Raw genomic sequence first — 22621 nt, 5'->3', positions numbered from 1 at the left:
CCAGTGATGGAGCACCCACAACTCTGGTGGCAGGCTGTTCCACTGGTTACTTCTCCTCAAATTTCTCCTTAATTCCAGGTTGCTTCTCTCCTTGATTAGTTTCCATCCATCGTTTCTTGTCCTGCCCTCAGGTGCTTTGGAGAATAATCTGACCCCCTCTTCTTCTTTGTGGCAGCCCCTCAAGTACTGGAATACTGCTATTATGTCACCCCTAATTCTTCTTTTCTTTAGACTAGCCAAACCCAAATCCTTATAGAACAGTAACAGAGCTGGAAGGGACCTTGGAGGTCATCTAGTCCAACCCCCCTGCTCATGCAGCCAGCCTGTACTAGGGATTCAAACTGCTGAACTGCCGACCTTTCTGATCGACAAGCTCAGTGTCTTAACCACTGAGCCACCTGGTCAGGCAGTTCTTCGTATGTTTTAGTTTCCAGGCCTTTGATGATCTTAGTTGCTCTTCTCTGCACTTTTCCAAAGCTCTGAACATCTTTTTTTGTAATGTGGTGACCAAAACTGGATGCAATATTCCAGGTTTTGATTCTATGCCTGTTTATACAACCAAGGATTCTACTAGCTTTTTTGGCAGCTGCCACTCGCTCTTGGCTCTTGTTTAAGTGATGGTCTAGTACAGAGGTCTCCAAACTTGGCAGTTTTAAGACTTGTGGACTTCAACTCCCAGAATTCTCCAGCCAGCTGGAGAATTCTGGGAGTTGAAGTCCACAAGTCTTAAAGCTGCCAAGTTTGAAGATCCCTGGTCTACTAGGACTCCCAAGATGGATTTTGAGCCAGATTAGGTTTTGCCTTTCCTGGAGGTTGAAGTTCAGAAAGAAAACACCTAATTAATGGAGATGTGGACCTTTGTAGAAATTAGATTTTATTACTGATTTAGAATTCAAAAACAACACAGCTTAGAAAACCAAAACATGTCTCAGATATTTTGTTGAACGATGTGCACAGCTGCTCAAGATGGAAACATGGGTGCTCACTTTTCCTCTCACAGGTTTTTTTTTCTTTCCATCTGAATAGCTATGTATATATCTTTAACAATTTTTTTTTAATTTTTTTTAAAAATGTAAACTAAAATGGCAGTTTCTGCTTTCAGAGATCGCTCACAAGCAAAGAGAGTTTCCTGGGAACTAAACTCAAATTTCCAGGGAATTGGGGTTGTTGTTGTTTTGCCACAAATGAGATTCCTTAAGACAGGGGTCTCCAATCTTGGCAACTTTAAGACTTGTGGACTTCAGCTCCCAGAATTCCTCAGCCAGCAAACCATTGCTGGCTGAGGAATTCTGAGAGTTGAAGTCCACAAGTCTTAAAGTTGCCAAGATTGGAGACTCGTTTTTTTTTTTTTTTTATTTTCCATTTTTCCAATTTACATAAGCATTTTTTAACAGTACTGTGTCATGTGTCTCTTACAGTTATCTACATTTATTTCTATACATTTTTGTTTCTCTGTTCTAACCACTTATACCACTTATCCCAAACCTCGTAAAATTCTGTTTCTTCCTTGCCTTTTATTTCTAATGTGAGCTTATACATCTCGGCACATTCTAATATCTTATGAATAATCCTCTCGTTGGCTGGTATATTTTCAAGTTTCCAACATTGGGCATAAACAATTCGTGCTGCTGTTACTATATGTAAAATATGTTGGAGTTGCTTCTTTATCTTTTGATTAATTATTCCTAATAAAAATAATACAGGTTTAAATTCAATTTGTTCTCCTGTTATCTCCTGTAATCATCTCCTTATCTGTTCCTAATATTTCTTTGCTTTGGGGCATTGCCACCACACGTGATAAAATGTTCCATCCTTATATTTATACTTCCAGGAGTCCGGTTTCATATTTGCGTACATTTTAGCCAATCTCGCCAGTGTTAAATGCCACCTATAGAACATTTTGTACTGATTTTCTTTTTTGAGGAGACCCTTGCCTTAAGAGATGGAAAGCACCAGAAGTTTTGGGGAGGTGGAATAACATTTTGATACCAAAAATCCTCCCATAGAAAGAAAGGAAGCAAGCCAGCCAGAAATATGCAGCACAGCTGGATGAATACTCAGAATGCATGTCCCAACTCTTTTTGAGTTGTGGCTACTTACAGATAGTTCTCCACTTATGACTGGTCACTTAATAGCCGTTCAAAGTTACAATGCAGCCCCATGAACAATAATCCCCAGTTTTCCGGCTTTGCATGTTGTGTCTGCGCTCGCTCGCTGCTTCTGTTGACTGGGTGCATGGTGTGTCTCGCCCGCCAGTTCTGTGGCGACTTCCAAATGGGTTGTAGCCTGGTACTGGGCCATGGCCCATGGGCTGGGGACTTCTGCCCCAGAAGACACTTACAACCCAGTTCCAACAGCCAGGATTCTTGCACACTCATGTGATTTTTGGATGCTCAGCCATCAGCCCATATTTAGAGCTGTTTGCAGTGCCCAGAAGTCATGTGGCCACATTTTATGACATTTTTTTTGCCAAAACCCAGCATTTATTTCAATTTTTTTGGCAAAAAAATAGCAAAAAAAAAGGGGGGGGAAGGTTTGTGTTAACAACCGCAGCATTTTCCTTAACCACTGCAAAAAAAAAAAAAAAGATCAAAATTGGGATGGTCATGCAGATGTTCTGCTTTATGACCGTCACGACTGCTGACCGTAATGGGCAGGCTCCATTACGGTCATAATTCAAAGACTACCTGTATATACTTTGGGGGAAAAACATGGCTTCATTCAACAAATTAAGGTAAAACTTGCTCTCCAGGGAATCAGCAAAGCTAAATGGTTGCAATGGGTTTTAATGGTAGCAGGCAGCCACTGGGTCTCCACTCCATATTCTTTTCAAGAGAATAGAATAGGATAAGCTGGAAGGGACCTTAGAGGTCTTCTAGTCCAACCCCCCACTCAAGCAGGAGAACCTACACTATTTCAGATAAGTGACTGTCTAGACTCTTCTTAAAAACCTCCAGTGATGGAGCGCCCACGATTTCTGGTGGCAAGCTGTTCCACTGGTTAATTGTCCCCGCCGTTAGGAAGTTTCTCCTTAATTCCAGGTTGCTTTGATTAGTTTCTAACCATTGTTTCTTGTCCTGCCCTCTTGGTGCTTTGGAGAATCATTTAATCATAATTTAATAACAACTCCTGAATTGGCATTTTGACCGCCAAGATGTAAACCAATGAACTGGCGAAACCAAAATACCGCCCAGACAATTTATTCCTTCAGCTGCCAATTCTTGAGCATCTGGTGCATCCAATAACATTCATAATTTAAAAAATTAGCAGCTCAAAAGAAGAGAAGACTGAAGTGGGAAGGCAACGCATAGAACAGGAGGAGGGTGGGGGACCTTTGGCCCTCCTAATGATTAACTACAGGTCCCAGCATCCCTAATAGTTAGAGTCTGAGATCTGCAACCTCTGCTTCCCAACCTTGTAGTAGAGGCAGGCTGAGAAATGGGAGAGGTTAGGTTACAGTCCAGCGGGTATGTAGAGACTACAAGTCCCAGCGTTCCTAATCCTAGCTTGAAGAGTCAGGATGCCCACTGTCCTCATCCACCCTAGGAATTGGGCGTTGGAGGGGGGCCTTGGGCCTGGCAGACTTCTTCTGCAGCCGGAATAAAGCCTCGAGATGCCTCCGCTTCTCCTTGGCCCTCAGGATGGTGGTCTTGAAGAGCGAGAGGTAGAGGTTGATGGCCGAGGGGCTGTCGTCATTTCCCGGGATGGGGTAGGTGATGAGGGAGGGGTTGGCATTGGTGTCCACCACGCCCACGGTGGGGATGCTCATCTTGGCCGCGTCCCGGATGGCCAGGTGAGGCTCAAAGACATTGTTGAAAGTGTTGAGGAAGATCAGGAGGTCCGGCAGGCGGACCCCCGCGCTGTACTGGATGGGGGCGTTGGTCAGCAAGCCGCCTTGCCAGTAGCGGGTGTGAGCGTACTCCCCGCACTCCTTGGCCACGTTTTCCACCTGGTGGGACGTCTGGCGATGGCGACTGATGAAGAGGATGATGCCTTTGCGGAAGGCGACGTGGGCCGTGAAATTGAGGGCCAGCTGGAGGTGCTGCGCCGTCTGTTCCAAGTCGATGATGTCGTGCTCCAGGCGGCAGCCAAAGAGATACGGCACCATGTATCTGCAGAGGAAACAAGCAGCCAGTCTGAAGCTGTTCCCAGGCCAGAGAAAGAGGCAAACAAGGACTACTGGCCGAAGGGGTCAATCTGAGGATGCCCACCCCCACCCCCCGTGAAAGAGGTGGCGGCTGTACACGTAGCCCTCAACTTAGGATCACAAACGAGGCCAAAATCTATGTTGCTAAGCGAGACATTTGTTAAGGGAGTTTCGCCCCCATTTTACGACTTTTCTTGCCGCCGTTGTTAAGTGAATCTGTTGTGGCCCGTCAGCGGCCTGTGCAGCTAGTAGCTGATTCCGACAGCGAGGAAGCTGGTGTGGTGCTGCGCCAGCAGCCTGGGCAGCTGGCACTCGAGTCAGACAATAAGGCTGGAGAAGATGTGGTGCCAGAGGCAGGAATTCAGCCAAGGCCTTCAGAACCTCCAGAAGCTCCCTTAAGTGAAGAGGACGAAGAGGAGGAGCCTCTTCTCGATATACGGGCACGCAGTGCTGCCAAAAGGCAGGAGTGGCTCCTCAGGAGGAAGTCTCCTCGAGAGTAAGGCTTGGGGCTAATTGGCCACTCCCTTAGCCTATTTAAGGAGGAAGGCAGACTGAAGCAATTTGCAGGTAACAACTCCATTCACATACCTTTGTGTCTTGTCTTGCTTATTTTATCAGCTTCCTGCAAATTGCTTCTGGGCATTCTGCCAACCACAGTAAGCTTTCAGTATTATTCTTTGAATTCTTGGTGGCTGTTAATGCAGTTAATTAACAGACGTTGTTGTAAAAACTGGTTTATTTAGTAAACTAAGGTTTGAACGGACTTTGTGTTTGCTGCATTCTTTGGGGTCCGTAGCTGAGGCAGAACAGAATCATTGCATTTGTGAAGCTAGTAACACGGTTGTTAAGTGAACCCTGCTTCCCCATTGAATTTGCTTTCTCAGAAGGTCCCAAAAGGAGATCACGGGACCCCGCGGACACTGCGACCGTTATAAATGTGAACTGGTTACCAAACGTCTGAATTTTGATCACAAGGGGATGCTTCCACAGTTGTTAAGGGTGAAAAACAGTCCTAAGTCACCTTTTTTTCACTGCCTTTTTTTTTTTTTTTTTGCTTTAATTTATATGCCGCCCTTCTCCGGAGACTCAGGGCGTTGTAACTTTGAATGGTCACTAAATGAACTTTTGTAAGTCGAGGACTACCTTTAGTGGGAAGAAGGTCTGGGCCTTGAAGGACAAGGGGAAAAGTCGCTACCAAGGCAGATAAAAGAAATTTGAGGCTAGGACAGGGATGTAACCTTTGAAAGCCTCTCAGCAAGGCCCTCCCTCATTGTCACAAAGATAAAAGCAAGGTGGGGGAAGCATATTGAGACTTTAAGACTGTTCTAAAAGTCATATTGATCTGTATGACTTTGGCTTCCTAGTCCGGCCTACCTTGAAGGGCTGAGAAAAACCCAGAGACCGATGGACTCTTTCCCTTCGTCCCCAAGGTCATCCACTCCTACATTACAGGTAGTTGATTTTCAATTTGAAGTGACAACAGACTCAAAAAAAATTACTTACAACCCACTCTCGAAGTTACGACGGTCAATAATCACGTTTTGGGAATCTGGCAACAGGCTTGCATTTATGACTGGTCATTAAATACGATCACATTTTCCCCACAAAAACCACCATTAGATAAGCTGGGTTCAAACTTATGACTTATGTGATTTGCTTAACAGACATTGGGAAAAAAACAGTCGCAGAATTGAGTGTGGTTACATGGTGACTCGACTTATGACCACAACAATCTACAACTAATTTCTGGCCTTAATTCTGGTCATAAGTCGAAGACAAACTGAACATCTTCCGTATTTCTATTTTACCAGACAGCAATGCTGAGTTTTTGCAAAGAAGCCAAATCAACCAGCCGGGTATAAGAACCTAAGTCAGTGCTTCCCAAATCTGGGTCAATCACCCAAAATTGGGTAAAAATGAGTTTTTTGGGGTAATGATACCAAAACCCATTATACAATTATAACAGGGACATTGACTTGAAAGTGTTTTACCTACATTGGGAAAAAAGACTGGTAAACAATTTTGGGTAATGAAAGAAAAGTGAAAAGCAATGCCAAGTTGGATGGGAGCCCTGGCTCCTCTTGTCCAGCAATCTATTTTTACAGTGGCCAGCCATCTGTGCCAGGAACCCTACAAGTCTGCCTTCAGTGGGCATCACACCCAGGCGGTGGGAGAGCCTGCAGGAACAGTTACAGTTCCCTCACTATCTGAAAGGCAGCCAACTGGTAGCCAGCATCTCATCACATGTTTTCTTCCTGCTCTTGACTCAAGCAGGCCCAACCATACTGAGCAATGAGCTTTAAAAGTGTCCGTGTTTGAGCAGTTTTTAGTCTGTACAAGGAAGAAATGGATTTGTTTCAGATTAAATAAAGCTTAAAATTAGTGTCAGCAGAGCTAAAAAACAGGAGGTGGATAATAGCTATATAAACAGCATGGTGTTTCCCCAGGAATATGCAAATCTTGCCCTTGGACAAGATCGTATTGCGCTGTATATAATATTCTATGTAGAGATTCCCAGTTAACCAAATTACGCTTCACTGAAATACTCTATTCACACAGCTATAACTGAACCTTGTTAACATCTAACAGAGATAACTAACATCTCAGCCCCCAAAATATCCAACTACATTTTATCTTAGTGAGTGGAGTAGGAAGGAAGTAAAACACATCTACCCGTCAGTTACATGCTGAAAGTCCCAAACTGAATCTCAGGGAAAATCTGAGGACAATCCTAGTTAGAAAGGCAAGAAAGCTGTGTGAGCGATGTTTGTTTGTTTATTATTTATTTATTATTTATTTATTTATTATTTATTTATTTATTTAATTTTTTATACCGCCCTTCTCCCGAAGGACTCAGGGCGGTGAACAGTCAAAATAAACATATATATAAAATTGTGAAATAGAAGCAATTTAAAATAATTAAGTCAATTTGGCTCATCAGTTAAGTTAAGATCTTCAGAATAAAATTTACACAATTAGGAAAAAAAAAAAAAGCTTAGCTCCGAAGCTCTGCCCCAAAGGCTGGATTCAAACAACATGCCAGTCTAGGCTACAGTGGGTGGCAACCATAGTTGTGGGAATGCAGGTACAAAAGCCGTATGCTGTCTATTTAACCCTTCAGGGTTTATTTCTTTGGACCTAAGCAAAACATGGCAACTATGTTTTGGCAATCCGGGCTGAGGCTTTGTGTGGGCCTAGCCAGGGAGTTTTCTCTGTCATGGTTTGCAAGCCCTGGGGAAGAACTGACCTGTGGCGGCTGCTCTTCTTGTGGCCAAGATGGACTCGAGCGTCGAAGAGCTCCTTCAGAGAAAACAGCTCCTGAAGATTGAAGAAGTCCGCATGCTTCAATGGCTCCCGCAGAAGCTTCTCCTCGATATCTAGAATAGAAATAGAAATAGAAATGGAACAGAACAGAACAGAATAAGGAATGGAATGGAATGGAATGGAATGGAATGGAATGGAATGGAATGGAATGGAATGGAATGGAATGGAATGGAATGGAATGGAATGGAATAACTTTATTGTCACTTTTAATGTACACTCATCGGCATACATTAAAATGAAATTCCGTTGCATACAGCTTTCAAAGGGTCACCACCTCCAATATACACTACATAAACATGACAAAATAAATAAAAAAATATGCATATACCCATATATATTATATGACACAGAGAAACAACACACTCTAATTCAGATGTATACCTGTACACCTGCAAGAGGAAAACCAAGAACAGCTCCAAGGAGAAGCAGCCACTAGAACCAGACCTCAGTTACCCCACGGGCAAGCATTCCAGCTTCCATCTCCCACATCTTGCTCAAGGATCCTCTGCTGCTTTCCTCATGGTTTTGAGCCCCCAGCTCTAGAGAGACTTACCATCCTCTGGCTGGCTCGCTGCTGCGACCGAGAGGGTCCCGTGATGCCTCAGGAATCCGGATGTGGATCTTGCGACGGTCCCACACTTGCTGGGTCGAAGAAGGGCTGCTGTAGGGAAGAGAGAGAAGGCGAGGGGTGAAGGGGGTGAGCTCTTAGCAAGCAGGAGATGACACTGTAGTCCAAAGTGCCTTATGTCAATCACAGGATTGGGGGAGGGGGGGCGGATACCAGTTTCTGAACCCCACAACCATAGAGATTCTTGAAGCCTGCCATACTGCAGCCCCCTCCCTGTGTCTCCCCCTTGCCTGCTTTAAGATGCTAGACTTCACACTGGCCGGGCCATTCTGGGAGTTGAGAGTCCAGCATCTTAAAGTGGGCTGGGGGGGGGGGGGGAGACAGGCAGGCTGGGCAAATAGAGGTAGTCCTCGACTTACAACAGCTTCATTTAGGGACCGTTCAAATTCCCCACCTCACTTAAAAGTGTAACTCGTGCCCGTTTTTCACAACGCTCACGACCCTTGCAGCATCCCCATGGCCACGTGATCAAAATCCGGAGGCTTGGCAACTGGCATGTACTTATGACGGTTGCAGTCCCCTTTTGCGACCTTCTGGCAAGCCAAGTCAATGGGGGGAGGAGCCGGATTCGCTTAACAACCTGGTTACTAACTTAACGTCTGCGGGGATTCGCTTAGCAAAGGTCGCAAAACGGGGCGAAGCTCACTTAATGGTCTCACTCAGCAACAGAAATTTCTGGCTCCACTGTGGTCGTATGTCGAGGACTAGCTCTATGCGCCAAGAAAGCCAGCGCCAGAGACCTCCGACTCGTCCGGCCTGCGGACCCCCACCCCGCTCGGGGCCGAAGCCCCGTCTGCCCCAGGGCCAAAGGCCGGAGCCCCGTCCCAGCGCGACCCCGCAGTCATCCCCCACCCCACCCTGAGCGCGGTTTCCCTTCCACCTGTCCGCCAGAGGAGTCTGGAGGCCGCCATGTTGGTCTGCGGCGCAGGCGCAGTTCGTTCTCCTTCCCCGCGCGCCAGGATCCCGGGCGGGGCGAGCCGGAGAGGCTCCGCCCCACCCACCTCATGGCTCCGCCTACGCGGCCACGAACTCGGCCGACGTCGGCTGGCCTCGGCCGGGCGTCGCTAGGCAACGTCGCGGGTTCGAATCCCGGACGGCCGAAGCGTCGTACCCTGATTTTCCCCGCCCCCCCCCAGATTGGACACTTGGGGGGTGAACTGGTGCAGGGCTGGAGGGGGGCGCCCCGTTACTCTTGTCGAGGTGTGCTTTGGGCAGGCTGTCTTCTGGGGGTGGGGGCTGTCTGTCTTGCCCCCCCCATCCCACCCTCAGCATTCAGCCTCACCTGCTGCCAAACCTGGAAAAGCGAAATTTTAATTTTTTTAAAAAAAGGCCTGGACTAAGGAATGGGCTGCGTCATTTTTGTTTCAGATTGCAAACTTAAAAGGGCTTCCCCACCACCAAATGGGGAGAGGAGAGAGGATTCTGCCCGGTTTGGGGTCTTGGGGGTCCACGCAGGCCAAGTTCTGTTCAAGAAAAGATGCATTCAGAAGGCTTCTCTCGCCTTTTAAAAGGGTAATATCATGAAGGAAGGGAAGCCCCAGAATGAGACTAAATCTGACTAATTTAAGTGGAATTACTGCATATATAGTGTAACTACGGTTAATGCAGTTATTCCATCCGTCGTTGTTGGTCATGTTGAAAATTACAATTTGCAGGCAGCTTTGGGAAATACTGATAGAGCTATTCTATTCTATTCTATTCTATTCTATTCTATTCTATTCTATTCTATTCTATTCTATTCTATTCTATTTCTTATCCTATCCTATCCTATTCTATTCTATTCTATCCTATCCTATCCTATCCTATCCTATTCTATTCCCTACTCTACTCTATTTTCTCTTCTCTTTCTCCTCTTCTCTTCTATTTTATTTTCTATTCTATTTTCCAATATTCTATTCTATTCTCCGATATTCTATGCTATTCTATGCTATTTTCTATTCTATTCTATTCTCTTCTCTACTCTGTTTTCTCTTCTCTTCTCTTCTCTTCTCTTCTCTTCTCTTCTCTATTCTATTCATTCTTTTCTATTCTATTCTATCCTCCTCACTTTTGGGTCTCCTGTGATGGATTCGCTTCCTGCTCATCGAGCAACAGGTTGTAGGTGGGTGGGTTTCAGTGTCCTTTGTCAAATTGGAAGAAAAGGGGATGCAGACTTCTGCCCTTCCCATCCCCCCATCAAGCGCAGGCTAATGCATGTATGTTGCTGTTGCTTTAAATGCACCAGAATGCCTGAAGCAATTTCCTAGCAACCTGGGTTTGGTTTCCTAGCAACCTGAGCTTGGTTTCCACGCCAAAGCCGGCGGGTGGGTACCAGGCTGGTCTTCCACCGGGCTCTTCTCTTCCTTCGGACGGAGGGGCTTTGCTCTGAGCGACCCCCACCCGCCCAGCAGTTCCCATGGCCGAGGAGCCCGATCCTGAAGCCGCCGCTGCCGCCTTGCGCAGCACGGAGGAAAGTTGCGCAGGCCAGAGAACCAGCGATCAATACCGGGTGAGCCAGGACTTACCTGCTCGGTTTAACCACCCAGGATGGTTTCGGGGTTACAGGTGAGTGGAAGGAGCCCAGAGCCCGTTGGAGCACCAGGTTAGAGAAGCAGGTGGAGCTGGCAAGGTCGGGGCAGATGCATTTGAGATGCGGCAGGAGGGGCGTTTTGGTTCAGTTCGGCCCAGACGGGCACATAGCTGCCAACCTGATGGGCACAAAGCCAAAGGGCAGAGTCCTTAGTTGGGTGTTGGCTAAGCGTGATTTGGAAACCCAGCCACTGTGGTTAGTAAAAACATCTGTACAGGTTAGGAAACCATACTTTATAGGAGCCCCCTGAGTCTTCCTGGAGGGAATGAGGCTGGAAAAGTTTATTTATTGTATTTATTGTATGTATGTATGTATGTATGTATGTATGAGAGGTGGGTTTCAGCAGGTTCTGACCAGTTTTGGAGAACTGGTAGCAGAAATTTTGAGTAGTTTGGAGAACCAGTAGTAAAAATTCTGACGGCTCCGCCCCCGTCTATTCTCTGCCTCCATTTATTCTCTGCCTCCCAGGTCCCAGTTGATCTGGAGAAAATGGGGATTTTTCAGTAACCTTCCCCCAGATTGGGGACGGAATGGGGATTTTGCAGTATCCTTCCCCTGCCACACCCACCAAGCCATGCCACGTCCACCAAGCCACACCCACAGAACCAGTACTAAAAAAAAATTGAAACCCACCACTGGTATGTATGTATGTATGTATGTATGTATGTATGTGTGTGTGTATTAAATGTATATTCTGCCTATGTTGCTGTTATGCAGCTCTGGGCAATTTACAATCCAGCAAAACAATATTATAAAAGATTTTTTAAAAACTTTAATCTAAAATCAATAAATCTGGACCTTTTTTCTGTTTAGGAGGAGTGGTTTAAGGGGCAAGGTGTACAGGAACTGGCTTGCAAAGGGCTTACAGAACACAATTTCAAACATAATGGTAACATGGTTTGCCGGTTGAAGGTTTAGGTATGTGTGAACGGAACCCTTGATGGTGAAACTGGTTCCTTTGAGGGGGGGAAAAGACTTATTCCGAAGAAGAAAAAAAGGAGAGTGGGCAGTGATTTATTTCTGAAATTAAAAAAGAGCAGAATAACAGAACAGAGTTGGAAGGGACCTTGTAGGTCATCTAGTCCAGCCCCCACCCAAGCAGGAGACTACACCATTTCTGACAGAGGGCAGTCCAGTTTCTTCTTGAAAGCAGAGAAGGGATGAGAGAAGACGCTGAATGCTTAACCACCTGACATCATTTAGAAATAGAAATTTAGAAATAATTTAGAAATAGAAATTTAGAAATCATTTAGAAATAGGATTATAGGGCTGGAAGGGACCTCAGAGGTCTTCTAGTCCAACCCCCTGCTCAAGACGAGACCTTATACCAAGGATCTCCAAACTTGGCAACTTTAAGACTCGTGGACTTCAACTCTCAGAATTCCCCAGCCAGCTATGCTATGCTGGGGAATTCTGAGAGCTGAAGTCCACGAGTCTTAAAGTTGCCAAGTTTGGAGATCCCTGCCCTTAAACCATCAGGTATAAGGAGACCTTATAATCTTGTCTTAAAACAATCTTGTCTTGTCTCCAACGTTGGAGCACCTACGACTTCTGGAGGCAAGTCGTTCCACTGATGAATTGTTTTCCCTCTCAGGAAATTTCTCCTTAGTTCTAGATACTCGATGTTACTCCATTAAAATTAGTAAAGTATTAAGAAAGAATCCTACTGGCTGAGGTGGTGGTTGTCATTTCAGAGTGAAAGAACGCAACCCATTGTTCAGGACGACCAACATGGATTACGGAGCTAAACCACCAACAGTGCACGAGATGCCGGTTAGTATTGAGATCTGAATATTATGGGTGGCTGGTCCTTGATCAGGAAGCTCATGAATTGGTTCAGCGAGGAAATAAACCAGCTTTTAATGCATTTGCTTAGCATGGCATGTGATGTGAATGCAAGCAGGTTCCTACAATTTGCTACACCTCAAATTCCCTAGTCTCCTTTCAGCTTAATTTAGTGTTATTTGGCCATAACAGAGCCTTGGTGGCACAGCAGACTACAGTGCTGTTAAGTAGCACCAGCTGCCTGCAATTGATAATTGACATTGCAAGTGCAATGCCTGCACCGACCAGTTCGTTCTCACAGGGAGGGACTACTCAGGGTACCGTCAGTCAAATTATGTCGACTGGCGACTCCCAGGGGGAGGGCCTTCTCTGTGAGGGCTCCAACCCTTTGGAATGAACTGCCGCTGGAGATACGGAATATCCCTGATCTCCGTGCTTTCCGCCGTGCCCTCAAGACCCTGATGTTCCAACAAGCGGGGCTAAACATACAAACATGTGAATGATTTTTTAAATGTGATCTAATTCTGGGTTTTATTTGATTGACCAAACTAAGTAATAATTTTAATTAGCAATTTTATGATGTTTGTGTGTCTATATTTTTCTTGACTGTACACCGCCTTGAGTCCTACGGGAGAAAGGCGGTATAGAAATATATATATATATATATATATATATATATATATATATATATATATATATATATATATATATATATAATAAAATAAAATAAAATAATAAATAAATAAATAAATAAATAAATAAATTACTGCAAGTTCAAATCTCACCAGGCTCAAGGTTGACTCAGCCTTCCATCCTTTCGAGGTAGGTAAAATGAGGACCCGGATTGTGGGGGCAATAAGCTGACTTTGTATAAAAAAGAACACCACTTGGGGGGGGGCGAAAGCCCTACTAAGCAGGTATATACAAAAGTATGAAGGCTATTGCTTAATGCATTGTAAGCCGCCCTGAGTCTCCGGAGAAGGGCGGCATATAAATTGAACCAATAAATAAATAAATAATAAATAGTTCCTCACCCCTGGTGTAAAAGAATATGGCTCCAGCCTTGAGAAGGAGAAGGAACTTGATGGCCCTTGAATTAACTCTTGACACAATATTGGCTAGGCTAAGTAGACTACCATCCCTTGTTCAGTCTTGACATGCTTCTAAACATTTGCAAGAGGGTCGGTCCTCTTCCATGGAGGTCTTCATTCTATCTCCCGCGGGGCATGTTGGGCTGAGGGGCAGTAGCCAGCCAAAGTCCTCCAAGGGTGTTGTGGCCTGTTGACCACCAGCCCCTCCAGCAGCCGAATCAGAGGAGGAGGAGGAGGAGGCGTGGGGGTCAGGGTCAGTATCAGGGCAAGCTGAGAGCTCAGAGGGGGAAGAGGGAATGGAGCTGTCAGAGATGGAGACAGAGGTGGAGCCTGGCACATCCTTCAGCCCTCAGATGGAGAGTCAACAGCTCCCAGATCTGGAGGTGGCTGATGAGGAAGAGGAGGAACAGCTGGGTCCAGTGCCTGATGCGCGGATGCATAGAAGGCAGAGGAGAGGAGAGCAGTGGAAATCTATGGGCCAGTCCTTGGTAGGGAAGAGCCATCACTGCTAGTGAAGCCCCCACCCTAGCTCCGGGGATAAAAGGCAGGGGGCGGAGATGAATAGGTGTGGCAGACAACTATTCATCTTCCGGACAGATGGACTTGTTAGCCTACGAGAGGAACATTTTACAGGGGCTGCCGGCATTCCTAATAACGGAATCTTCTGAGTTAACTTCAGAGGGTTTGTCGCATTTGGGGAGCTGGATCAGAACAAGGGGCCTCATGTGGCTGAAGGGAGATTTGCATCTCGATCTCCCGATCTATCTAACCTCTCACTACCCCATCCGGATTCTTTCAGGTGAGGCTCAAGCCTCCCAAATTGGGGCTTATTCGGCCTACAAACACCTGTGGGGATTCTGGCACCTACCATGAGGCCGATGTGATTGTTATAATGCTCCAGGTGATGTCAATGGCCTCTTTTCTGATGACTAAAAGTTTGCCCTCCTCTTTCTGACTCTTCGCAGACCAGCTTCCATGTCAGCCCACATGCCTTCTCGAACCGTCTCATCACGTTCGGCATGTATAGGAACCATGGCATCAACACTGTCATGGAAAAAAGCTACGTGACTGGCCCCGACAACTTCATCACTTTCCTGGATACCCTCAACTTCCACCCCAGTTACCGAACTAAAGGACCCTCCCTTTCGGAGTGAGGGGCACCGGAAGGCTTCCTGCTCTCCTTTAGCTTTTTACCGTTCCAACCACCAGACCAAAAAAATGATTCCTTGAAATCTTTGTAAAGCCCCCACCCCCTCTTTCCTTGGAATTTTTTTTTTTTCCAAAGGTGGCTTGCACCAGAGAGACTCCAAAATGCTCCTAAGGGGGCTTGTAGCTTGCAAAAACAGTCTTAACCTCTTTCTTAATACGATGAACATGTTAAAGCAACATTACCTGCCATAAAAACGTTGGGAATCGCTGGGTCTCTGTGCGTGGTTCCAAAATTAGCTCAAGACCTACTTTGCCGGTCAAGGATTCCGCATCTGTCCCACAGAAGCCACAGCAACTGATAAGAAGAGAATCTTTCTAGCTCACGTTTGAACTCGGGGGTCCTTGATGCTCTCTGATCTTGGTGGTTTTCTCGCAGACATTTCATTGTCAGTCTAGCACTAAGGATGTTACCTAATTTGGTAATGAGATGTCTGCAAGAAAACCACTGAGCTCGGAGAGCACCGAGGACGCCGTAGGAACAGCTCTGAAAATTTCCCCTCATTGAGATGAATCAACCAGAGCTCTGTGTTCAAGGCAGTTTCCTAATTTTGTGGCAGCCGCTTTTGCTGGGCCGAGGACCGTCTCACTTTTGAATGATGCCTGCAATCCAAAGAGAAATGAGTTGGGGGGAAAAGAGAAAATCTGGATCTGATCATTCAGTACATTGACTAGGGAAGTGCAGCGCTTCAGATATGAAGCCAAGTGGGTATGCTGGGACTTGTTAGGTGCACACATGGCCCCTGACTGCAATTTGTTAAATCCCCAGAAAAAGATGTAGCTGCTTTAAGGAATGGTGGGTGGGTGGGTGGGTGGGTGGGTGGGAGCAATCGGGGGAGCTGTTGGTGGCTCTGAAATGGAGAGGGCGTGAGGACACTCAACACTTACGAACACCTCCTTGCAACCTGCTAGTACCCCAGGACTCATAGGTGTTTTTCTGGAGCCAGGAGGTTAGTGCATAAGGAGAAAAATTAATCGGAATAGAGCTGGAAGGGACCTTGGAGGTCTTCTAGTCCAACCCCTTGCTCAAGCAGGAGACCCTATACAATTTGACACAAATGGCTGTCTGGTCTCTTCTTAAAGACCTTGTGATGAAGCACCCACAATGTCTGAAGGAAAGCTCGTTCACTGGTTAATTGTCCTGTTAGGACGTTTCTCCTGAATTCCAGGTTGCTTCTCTCCTTGATTAGTTTCCATCGTTTCTTGTCTTGCCTTCTGGTGCTTTGGAATTTAGGTTGAATTTCCCCCCCCTCCCCACTTTTCACTGTGGCAGCCCCTCAAATACTGGAATAGTTCAGCTGCCTCCTGGAGTTGTGGATCCCTGGAGGTTTTCAAGAAGAGATTGGACAATCATTTGATTGGGCTGGTAGAGCAGGATGGTTAAGACTAGAGCAGGGGCTTGGACCAGACGACTTCCCAGGTCTCTCCCAGCCCCCGCGGGTGTCTCCATGTTGTACGAAAAGGCATATTTGAAAAGGAGGGAAACTCCACACTGGTCAAGCTCAACAAGAGCTCTAAATCACAGCATTGCCATTTGCGCAATGGGTTTAATATCCATTTATCTCTCTAATGTCAACCCTGAAGCAGTCTCGCCAACCTTTCCTAAGCATCCATTTCTCTCAAGTGAAAATCTGGTAAAGTTTATATTTCCTTTCTGGAAGTTTTTACACAGTTAAACAGATAAAAACCAATGAAAACAAAAGATAAAAAAGAAAAATAGCAAGTGCAGAAAAGAAAATATAAGAAAGGAAAAGTAAGAACATAGTAAAGAAAAAGAAATGTGTAAAGAAACGACTTCCCTCTTCATCACAAAAGGTATGAATAGTTTTAACAAAATATCACCTCCTTTTAAAATGAAACACGAGTTTTTCTTCCCATATCCCATCTCTTATCTATAAACAAATCTTTAAAGCTGTCAGTTTCAGTACTGATCAACAAAAGACCATTAAGGGTTACAGAGATAACATATCTATTTTAAATTTGATCCAATAAACCAACTTTATATTCCTTCCTGCTAACAATTTTGATATTTAGTCCCTTCAAACGATGCCCTAGAAGAGTAGAAATAACCATGCATATATGTGTGACCCTATAACCACCAAAATTAAAGAGAAGTGAAGGATATGGAAGCAAGTGGCAAGAAGCCCCAATAGCTAGTCACTAGTGTATTCCACAAACTATTGTTACGCAAACTACTACCGCTTAGTGCAGCAGCTTTGATAAAAGCTTGTTACAGGCAATGCCAGTGAAAGTGCTGTGGATTCAAGATCACGGCAAAAATGTCCCATCTCCATTTTTTTTGTGACTCCACTGTTGTGGTCTTGCCAACCCAGAATCCAGGCAATGTAGATTTGTTAAACAAATGACAGCTAAGAAAATTGGGGCTTAGCTTAAGAATGAACTCTTTCGACAGGGTGCTGGCTTAATGTCAAAATACACTCTTACAGAATCAATCTTCAATTCCCATAAAAATTACTGTTTTCCTCTCTGTGATTGGACCAAAGAGAATTTTGCTCATGGCTTTCCAGGTGAGACCTGATGCGAAATCCATGTTTTGGGAAGATTTTTCCTTTTTTTGGGGCCTTGTCCAGATTCCCTAAAGCAGAGAAGACCCTGTGAGGGTTGCAGGGAGTGCCAAGGTTACCAGAGCAAGCAGGACAAAAATGTTCACAGAACTCTAAAGTTGAAAGGACCCAACCAGCAGCTTAATGCAGAATTCAAATTCAGGGGTCACCCAGCCACTGCCTGAAAAAATAGAATTCCTGAATCCTCTTTGGAACATGGACGATTGAAAAATAAGTTGGGGATCCCTCTTCAAATTATATGACAAAAAAATAATAACAGGGGTTTGGATCAACGGTCCATGATCTGAACTCAGTTTATTAAATCTTATAAATGTACGAATGTACACCATTTCTTATATACAAAACAAGGTTTCTTAATTTAAAAAGTGCATCTTCAATCAAGGGGCATTGAAATTACAAGCTACAAAGTTTTGAAATTCAACAGGAAGTGAACACAGAAGGCTCCAACAAACACCCCAATCCCTAAGGATGACCGTGAGAGGAATGTTCAGTAGGGTTTACCCGAAGAAGAAACAGATTAACTGGACAGAACACAGGACTTCAATCCTATAAAAAGGAGCATGGACAGGAAAAACAGTGCTACTAGAAAAAGATCAGGTTAAATTTCAGTTTGGAATTAAGGCTGCTCTTTTTAAGATCGTTACCCTTCAGTTGATCAAGCTAAGAAATAATCTGAAGGGTTTTTTTTTTTCTTCCAAAGAATCTGAAAGAAAAAGGTGCTTCCAGTTTGGGACCCCCTCCCTTTGGCATTATCAAGGATGCTGGTTATTTTGAACTGAAGGAAGTTTCCAGAACAGAAAAGGGGCCTCTATGTGACTCTTTAAAAAAAAAATCTGTTATGACTTTCAGTTATAAAAACACATTTTTTAAAAAAAAAAAAAAGTGTTTTTACAAGTGGCCCATTCGTTTTCACAGTTCTGCCTCTTTTGTAACACTTTCTCTACTGCTGATAACTGTTTTAAGAGGGTACCAGAGGACTTCAAATTCTAGCATTCCTTTTGTATCCAGCCTGATGGTCTTTCGTTGAACCGGCTCCCATAATAATCCTGTCTCTCCAAATCTTGCAAGCTGGGGTCAGGAAGGCTGCAGGGCAAAGAGCTCCGCAGACCTGGAAAGCTTACTAGAAAATGGCCTGAAAACACAGTGACGGTATTCGTCTGCTATGAAAATCCACGGTAACCACAGTTAAGCATGCTGTAGAAATTGTCAGATAAAGGTTTCCTTCCAGCATTGCCCTTTTGTATTTAAAAAAAAATCACTCTTATCAAGAGAGACAATAAAAGCTGGATAGGTGTAATTGGAGATGTATTTCTTTGTAAGTGTGGGCATCATGGATAGTACCTCTATGGTCACTGCCTCTCCTGTCAGTTTCAGGTTCTCTAAAATATAATCACTTTGGTTGCTCTGCCATCATGACATCGTGTTCTCTAACGCAGACGAATCTCTGTGACAAGAGGTATTTATTTTCATTCACTACAAAGGGATGATCTGAGCTCTTAATGCAACAGGAACCTGGATCACTCTTTGCATATTATCTCTTCCAACACAGATACTAAGTTTTGGGTGAGAAGCATTAAGTTAGAAGGTAGTTTTTGATTTAGTTGCCTTTTAGAATGCCAACCCCATAAAATAAAGAAGTTAAGAACTGGAATTGTTTTCAGGAGACAGTGGGTTATTCCCCCACTGGCCCAACTCTGCAGAACCTCCTTCTAGAAGATTCTGGGTTTGCTCTTCTGCTGTCCTACCTTGGCTGATCATCTTTCCTTTCAGGGATAAATCACAAGGGCCTTCGGGAACCTCGCCCTTTGCCCAACTGGGGCTGTACTCCAGGGGTTTCCCTCTCCTAACAGGGACTTCAATACATGGTACCCCTAGGCTAATCGTGGTCTCTTCTATGCCAGGCCTTTGCAAAAGGAGGCTTTGGCTGGCATCTCCTTTGTGGCTTTCCACATGATTATGTTTGACCAAGTTCATCACTTCAGTGGTTATGATGGTCTCCTGGGTGCTTCCATCCCTTCTTTCCTGCTTGCAGGTATGCAAACTTCCTGCCTGGAACCTGGGACTCTGATCTGCTTCTCTTACTCCTGCCTCACTTCTACAGCCCACAATCTCTTTGGGCAGAGACCACTCCCCAAACAAATTTGCTGCCAAGGTCCCTCCATGCTTGTTGAGCAAAGAAAGGTTGATGTCCTGTTGTCCTTTGCCTAAAAGCTCAGATTTCCTCTTATTCCCACCCCCTTTGAGACCTGCTAGAAATTTGCTGGATGTTTTGAATTCGTGCGAGCGCTTCCTTTCGAAAGGGGGCGCGGCCTTAAAATAATTTTGCCATTTACAACGCTCCTCTGCTCTGCCCTTCCCGGAGGAGAGAGTCCCTTGATCAATCCTGTCCTCCCAAATGTCCTTTCTTTGGACTGCAGCTCTTCTTACAGGCAGCTCCATCTCCTTGGTGTCCGCAGCTGGTGGGTTTTCCACTGGAGCCTGGCTGCCCCCATTTTCCGTGAATGGTCTGGCTTGTTCACTGGGGTGAGATGCGTTTTCTTCACTCTCTCCTGCGCATCTCCGATGGCTGCTCACCTCAGAGCCTGGTGGGTCCAACCTGCCCACCTTTTGACCCTCTTTCTCTGAGGCAGGGCTTCCTTGCCCGAATAGTTGCCACTCTGCTTTCAACAGAGCAGCCTGGGGCTTCTTAGCTCCCAAAGTCCCAGCAACTCCAGTGGCATCTGGTAATCCCCCTATCCTCGTAGCGGCTTTTGCTTTTTCAGCCAAGAACTTCTGGATTTCTTCTTCAATGCTGTCATCACTATCTATGGAACTGCTCTCATCTGTCAAGGATGTCACAGCCCACAGACACGAATGGGTCTTTGTGGCCTGTTGGATTTCCGCTCTAGAAACTAGTTTGGTCTGGTATTCCTTTTTACATTCAGGTTCAAACTCTATGGTACTTTTCGGTTTTCTCAGAGGCCCTTTCTTTACATTCTCCTCTCTAATGTCTCTCCTGGAACGTACAAGACACTTTTTTAATAAGGTGGGAGTTTCGGATTGGCCGTCTCTCTCATTCTTATAAAAAATATGCATTTCATTGTCACCAAATGGGCCTTTCTTTTTGCAGTGAATTCTTTGGTCTTTGGATTTTTTCTTTAGTTTCCGTTTGGATCTTAGGAGATCTTTGATAGCTGTATCCAAATCTTCATCGCTATCAAATGAGCTGCTTTTATCATCTGCTCCGTATTTCTGCAAACCTAGTGCTATACTTTCTACCAGACTTCCAGAGTCATGAGGTGTGTGGGACAAAGGGCATGGGACACTGGTAGAACGAATAAGGGTTTGAGTGCCTTTTGGATATATAACCATCTTTCCAGTTCTTTCATTTTTCGGTTGGGTCATAGAGGATTTTGGAAGATTCTTATCCAAATAGTCCACCTCTGAGATTAATTGTGCATCTTCATTCTGGGGGGCTATTTCACTTTTTTTCCTAAGCGTCTTTTTGTGATTCAGTGGTAGTTTTAGGCATTTGGGGAATGTTCTCTTGGAACTCTGAGTCCGCTCGCTGGATTGCCCCAATGACAGAGGCACTTGGAAAGTGGATTTTGCTAGCAAATGCTTGGTCCTTGCTTTGACAGCCAAGAAAGCTCTTATCTCCTGCTCAATGCTATCATCGCTGTCTACAATATTGTTGTCGCTTTCATACTGGGAAGGTAGCGCATTCTGCGAAGAAAAGGAAGGACTAGTTGAGAATAGTTTATGATCACTTGCTGTCGGGGGAGGCAAAATAGTTTTGGAAATGTCCAGTATGGCTTCTGCACACATTAATTCAGCAGCTGTGTCTACTCGACACGAAGCCTGAAGTGTGACTGCACACTTGGCAAAACTGTTTTCTGGAGGAGAAAACCTTCTGCTTTTCCCCAGATGATTACAAGGTGTGCCAGGCCTGTTTATCGCCGTTGCCTTCATGCTGGCATCCTTCCTCTTGCAGCGCTGAGCTTTCTGAGTGATTTCTGGCAAGGCACTTGTCAGACTTGGAGGGATATTCTCTGCCTTGTTGATGCTGAACCCTTCCTTCTGCAAAGAAACACAGCCTTTTCTGGACTCCGCAGCTTTCTTCATCTTCTCAAGCTGATAACGCTGAATAGCTTCTTCGATCCCGTCATCGCTGCTCGAATCAGATAAATCTGTACACTCAACTCTTTCCTCTCTCCGGGCGTTGCAAAGGATCGGCCTTTTCCTACTATGTTTGCTTTCTTCCAGACAGGAGGAATCACGAACTGTCGGAGTTGAAACGCCTGTTTGCCTTTCTGTTTTGCAGGCTGGAGGCTCTTCGCTGGTTTTTGACTTCAAGCACGTAGCTGTGCCAATGCTTTGTAGTTCAGGATGCCGTTTCGAGAAGTACGCCTTGCCTCCTTGCTTTAAAGAACTTTGATTCCCTCTGTTCATGCTGCCTTTCTGACTGAGGCCTAGCTTCTCTTGAAGCTCTTCTTTCTGGTGAAACGGCTTATTCCTCCTCGGGATCTTCCTTCTTGCTTGCTGTTTCTTTTTCTTTAAGAATTGTTCAATCTCGGCTTTTATGCTCTGTTCGAAAGAGTCGTCACTGCTCACACTACAAGGGGAGGAGGCCCACCGGACAACATTATCTTCGACGTGACTGTGAACGACATACGGCTGGGCCAAGCTGACGGGGCCACAACCAGCTGGAAATAAATGACAAGCGGCATCATGTGAAGGGAATTTCTGTTGGACTGGATGATTTTCATCCTTACTAGGCAAATTCTTGGTGTTATTTGGTAGCGAGGGAAGGTTCTGGCCCTTGTTTCGCAGGTACTCTTGAATGGCTTCCTCTATATCTCTATCAACAGAATCATCACTGTCAGAATTCAAGGCGAGAGGCCCAAACTCTGCGCTCTCTTCCATGTCCATTCCATCCGAGTCTGTTGGATAGCTATGAAGGGTATAGTTAATATGTTCCTGTAGCAGTTGGTCATTCCTCCTAAATTTGTGCCCTCTCTCCTTTGCTGCCTTCTGTTTCTTCTGTACGATGCAGCCATATTTGCTGCTGGCACCCAGGGCGACTTCTTCACTTTGCAGATTGTTTATGATCATCTGGACTTTGGCATTGACAGCTGTTCTAGCCAGATCTTCTTCAGATTCTGAGAAACAGACCGGATACCTGCAATTCCTTGACTGAGGAAAGGGCTCCCATTTTCTCGGAAGGGCCACCAAAGGAGAAGTATTCATGAGAAACATCCTCTTGGGTGACGTGAAGGCTGGAAAATTGTGTGTCAGGCAACCCGC

General features: G+C 45.2%; 3 protein-coding genes across 3 annotated transcripts; 1 reads left to right on the top strand and 2 right to left on the bottom strand.

The window, feature by feature from the left end:
- Positions 1–2943: 2943 nt before the first annotated feature.
- On the bottom strand, positions 2944–9037 carry MRPS2 (mitochondrial ribosomal protein S2). Its single transcript, XM_070955614.1, has 4 exons — positions 8980–9037; positions 8025–8132; positions 7395–7524; positions 2944–4112 (listed from the first exon to the last, which is right to left on the bottom strand). The coding sequence occupies exons 1-4, from the start codon at positions 9008–9010 to the stop codon at positions 3503–3505; spliced, it is 879 nt and encodes a 292-aa protein (XP_070811715.1). The 5' UTR covers positions 9011–9037; the 3' UTR covers positions 2944–3502.
- Positions 9038–10494: 1457 nt separating this feature from the next.
- On the top strand, positions 10495–14698 carry PIERCE1 (piercer of microtubule wall 1). The gene is made up of 3 exons (XM_070955832.1): positions 10495–10643; positions 12363–12441; positions 14510–14698. Exons 1-3 carry the CDS (start codon positions 10495–10497, stop codon positions 14696–14698), a joined length of 417 nt encoding a protein of 138 aa, XP_070811933.1.
- Positions 14699–17597: 2899 nt separating this feature from the next.
- On the bottom strand, positions 17598–22621 carry PPP1R26 (protein phosphatase 1 regulatory subunit 26). The gene has a single exon (XM_070955716.1). The coding sequence runs from the start codon at positions 22571–22573 to the stop codon at positions 18974–18976; it is 3600 nt and encodes a 1199-aa protein (XP_070811817.1). The 5' UTR covers positions 22574–22621; the 3' UTR covers positions 17598–18973.

The sequence above is a fragment of the Pituophis catenifer genome, unplaced genomic scaffold, assembly GCF_029215685.1.
Source record: "Pituophis catenifer annectens isolate HBS135680 unplaced genomic scaffold, rPitCat1.0.hap2 SCAF_17, whole genome shotgun sequence".
NCBI lineage: Eukaryota > Metazoa > Chordata > Lepidosauria > Squamata > Colubridae > Pituophis > Pituophis catenifer.
The sequence above is the reverse complement of the archived record's forward strand: the minus strand, read 5'-3'. Positions and strand labels throughout refer to the sequence as shown.

Bases quoted from the DNA above. Each gene is read 5' to 3' on its own strand.
- PIERCE1 (XM_070955832.1), top strand. From the start codon at position 10,495: ATGGCCGAGGAGCCCGATCCTGAAGCCGCCGCTGCCGCCTTGCGCAGC. The intron at 10,644-12,362 runs GTGAGTGGAAGG...TTGTCATTTCAG, and splicing joins GGATGGTTTCGGGGTTACAG to AGTGAAAGAACGCAACCCAT. The intron at 12,442-14,509 runs GTTAGTATTGAG...GACTCTTCGCAG, and splicing joins CAACAGTGCACGAGATGCCG to ACCAGCTTCCATGTCAGCCC.
- PPP1R26 (XM_070955716.1), bottom strand. From the start codon at position 22,573: ATGTTTCTCATGAATACTTCTCCTTTGGTGGCCCTTCCGAGAAAATGG.
- MRPS2 (XM_070955614.1), bottom strand. From the start codon at position 9,010: ATGGCGGCCTCCAGACTCCTCTGGCGGACAG. The intron at 8,133-8,979 runs GTGGAAGGGAAA...TCTTCCCTACAG, and splicing joins CAGACTCCTCTGGCGGACAG to CAGCCCTTCTTCGACCCAGC. The intron at 7,525-8,024 runs GTAAGTCTCTCT...TTTCTATTCTAG, and splicing joins AGCGAGCCAGCCAGAGGATG to ATATCGAGGAGAAGCTTCTG.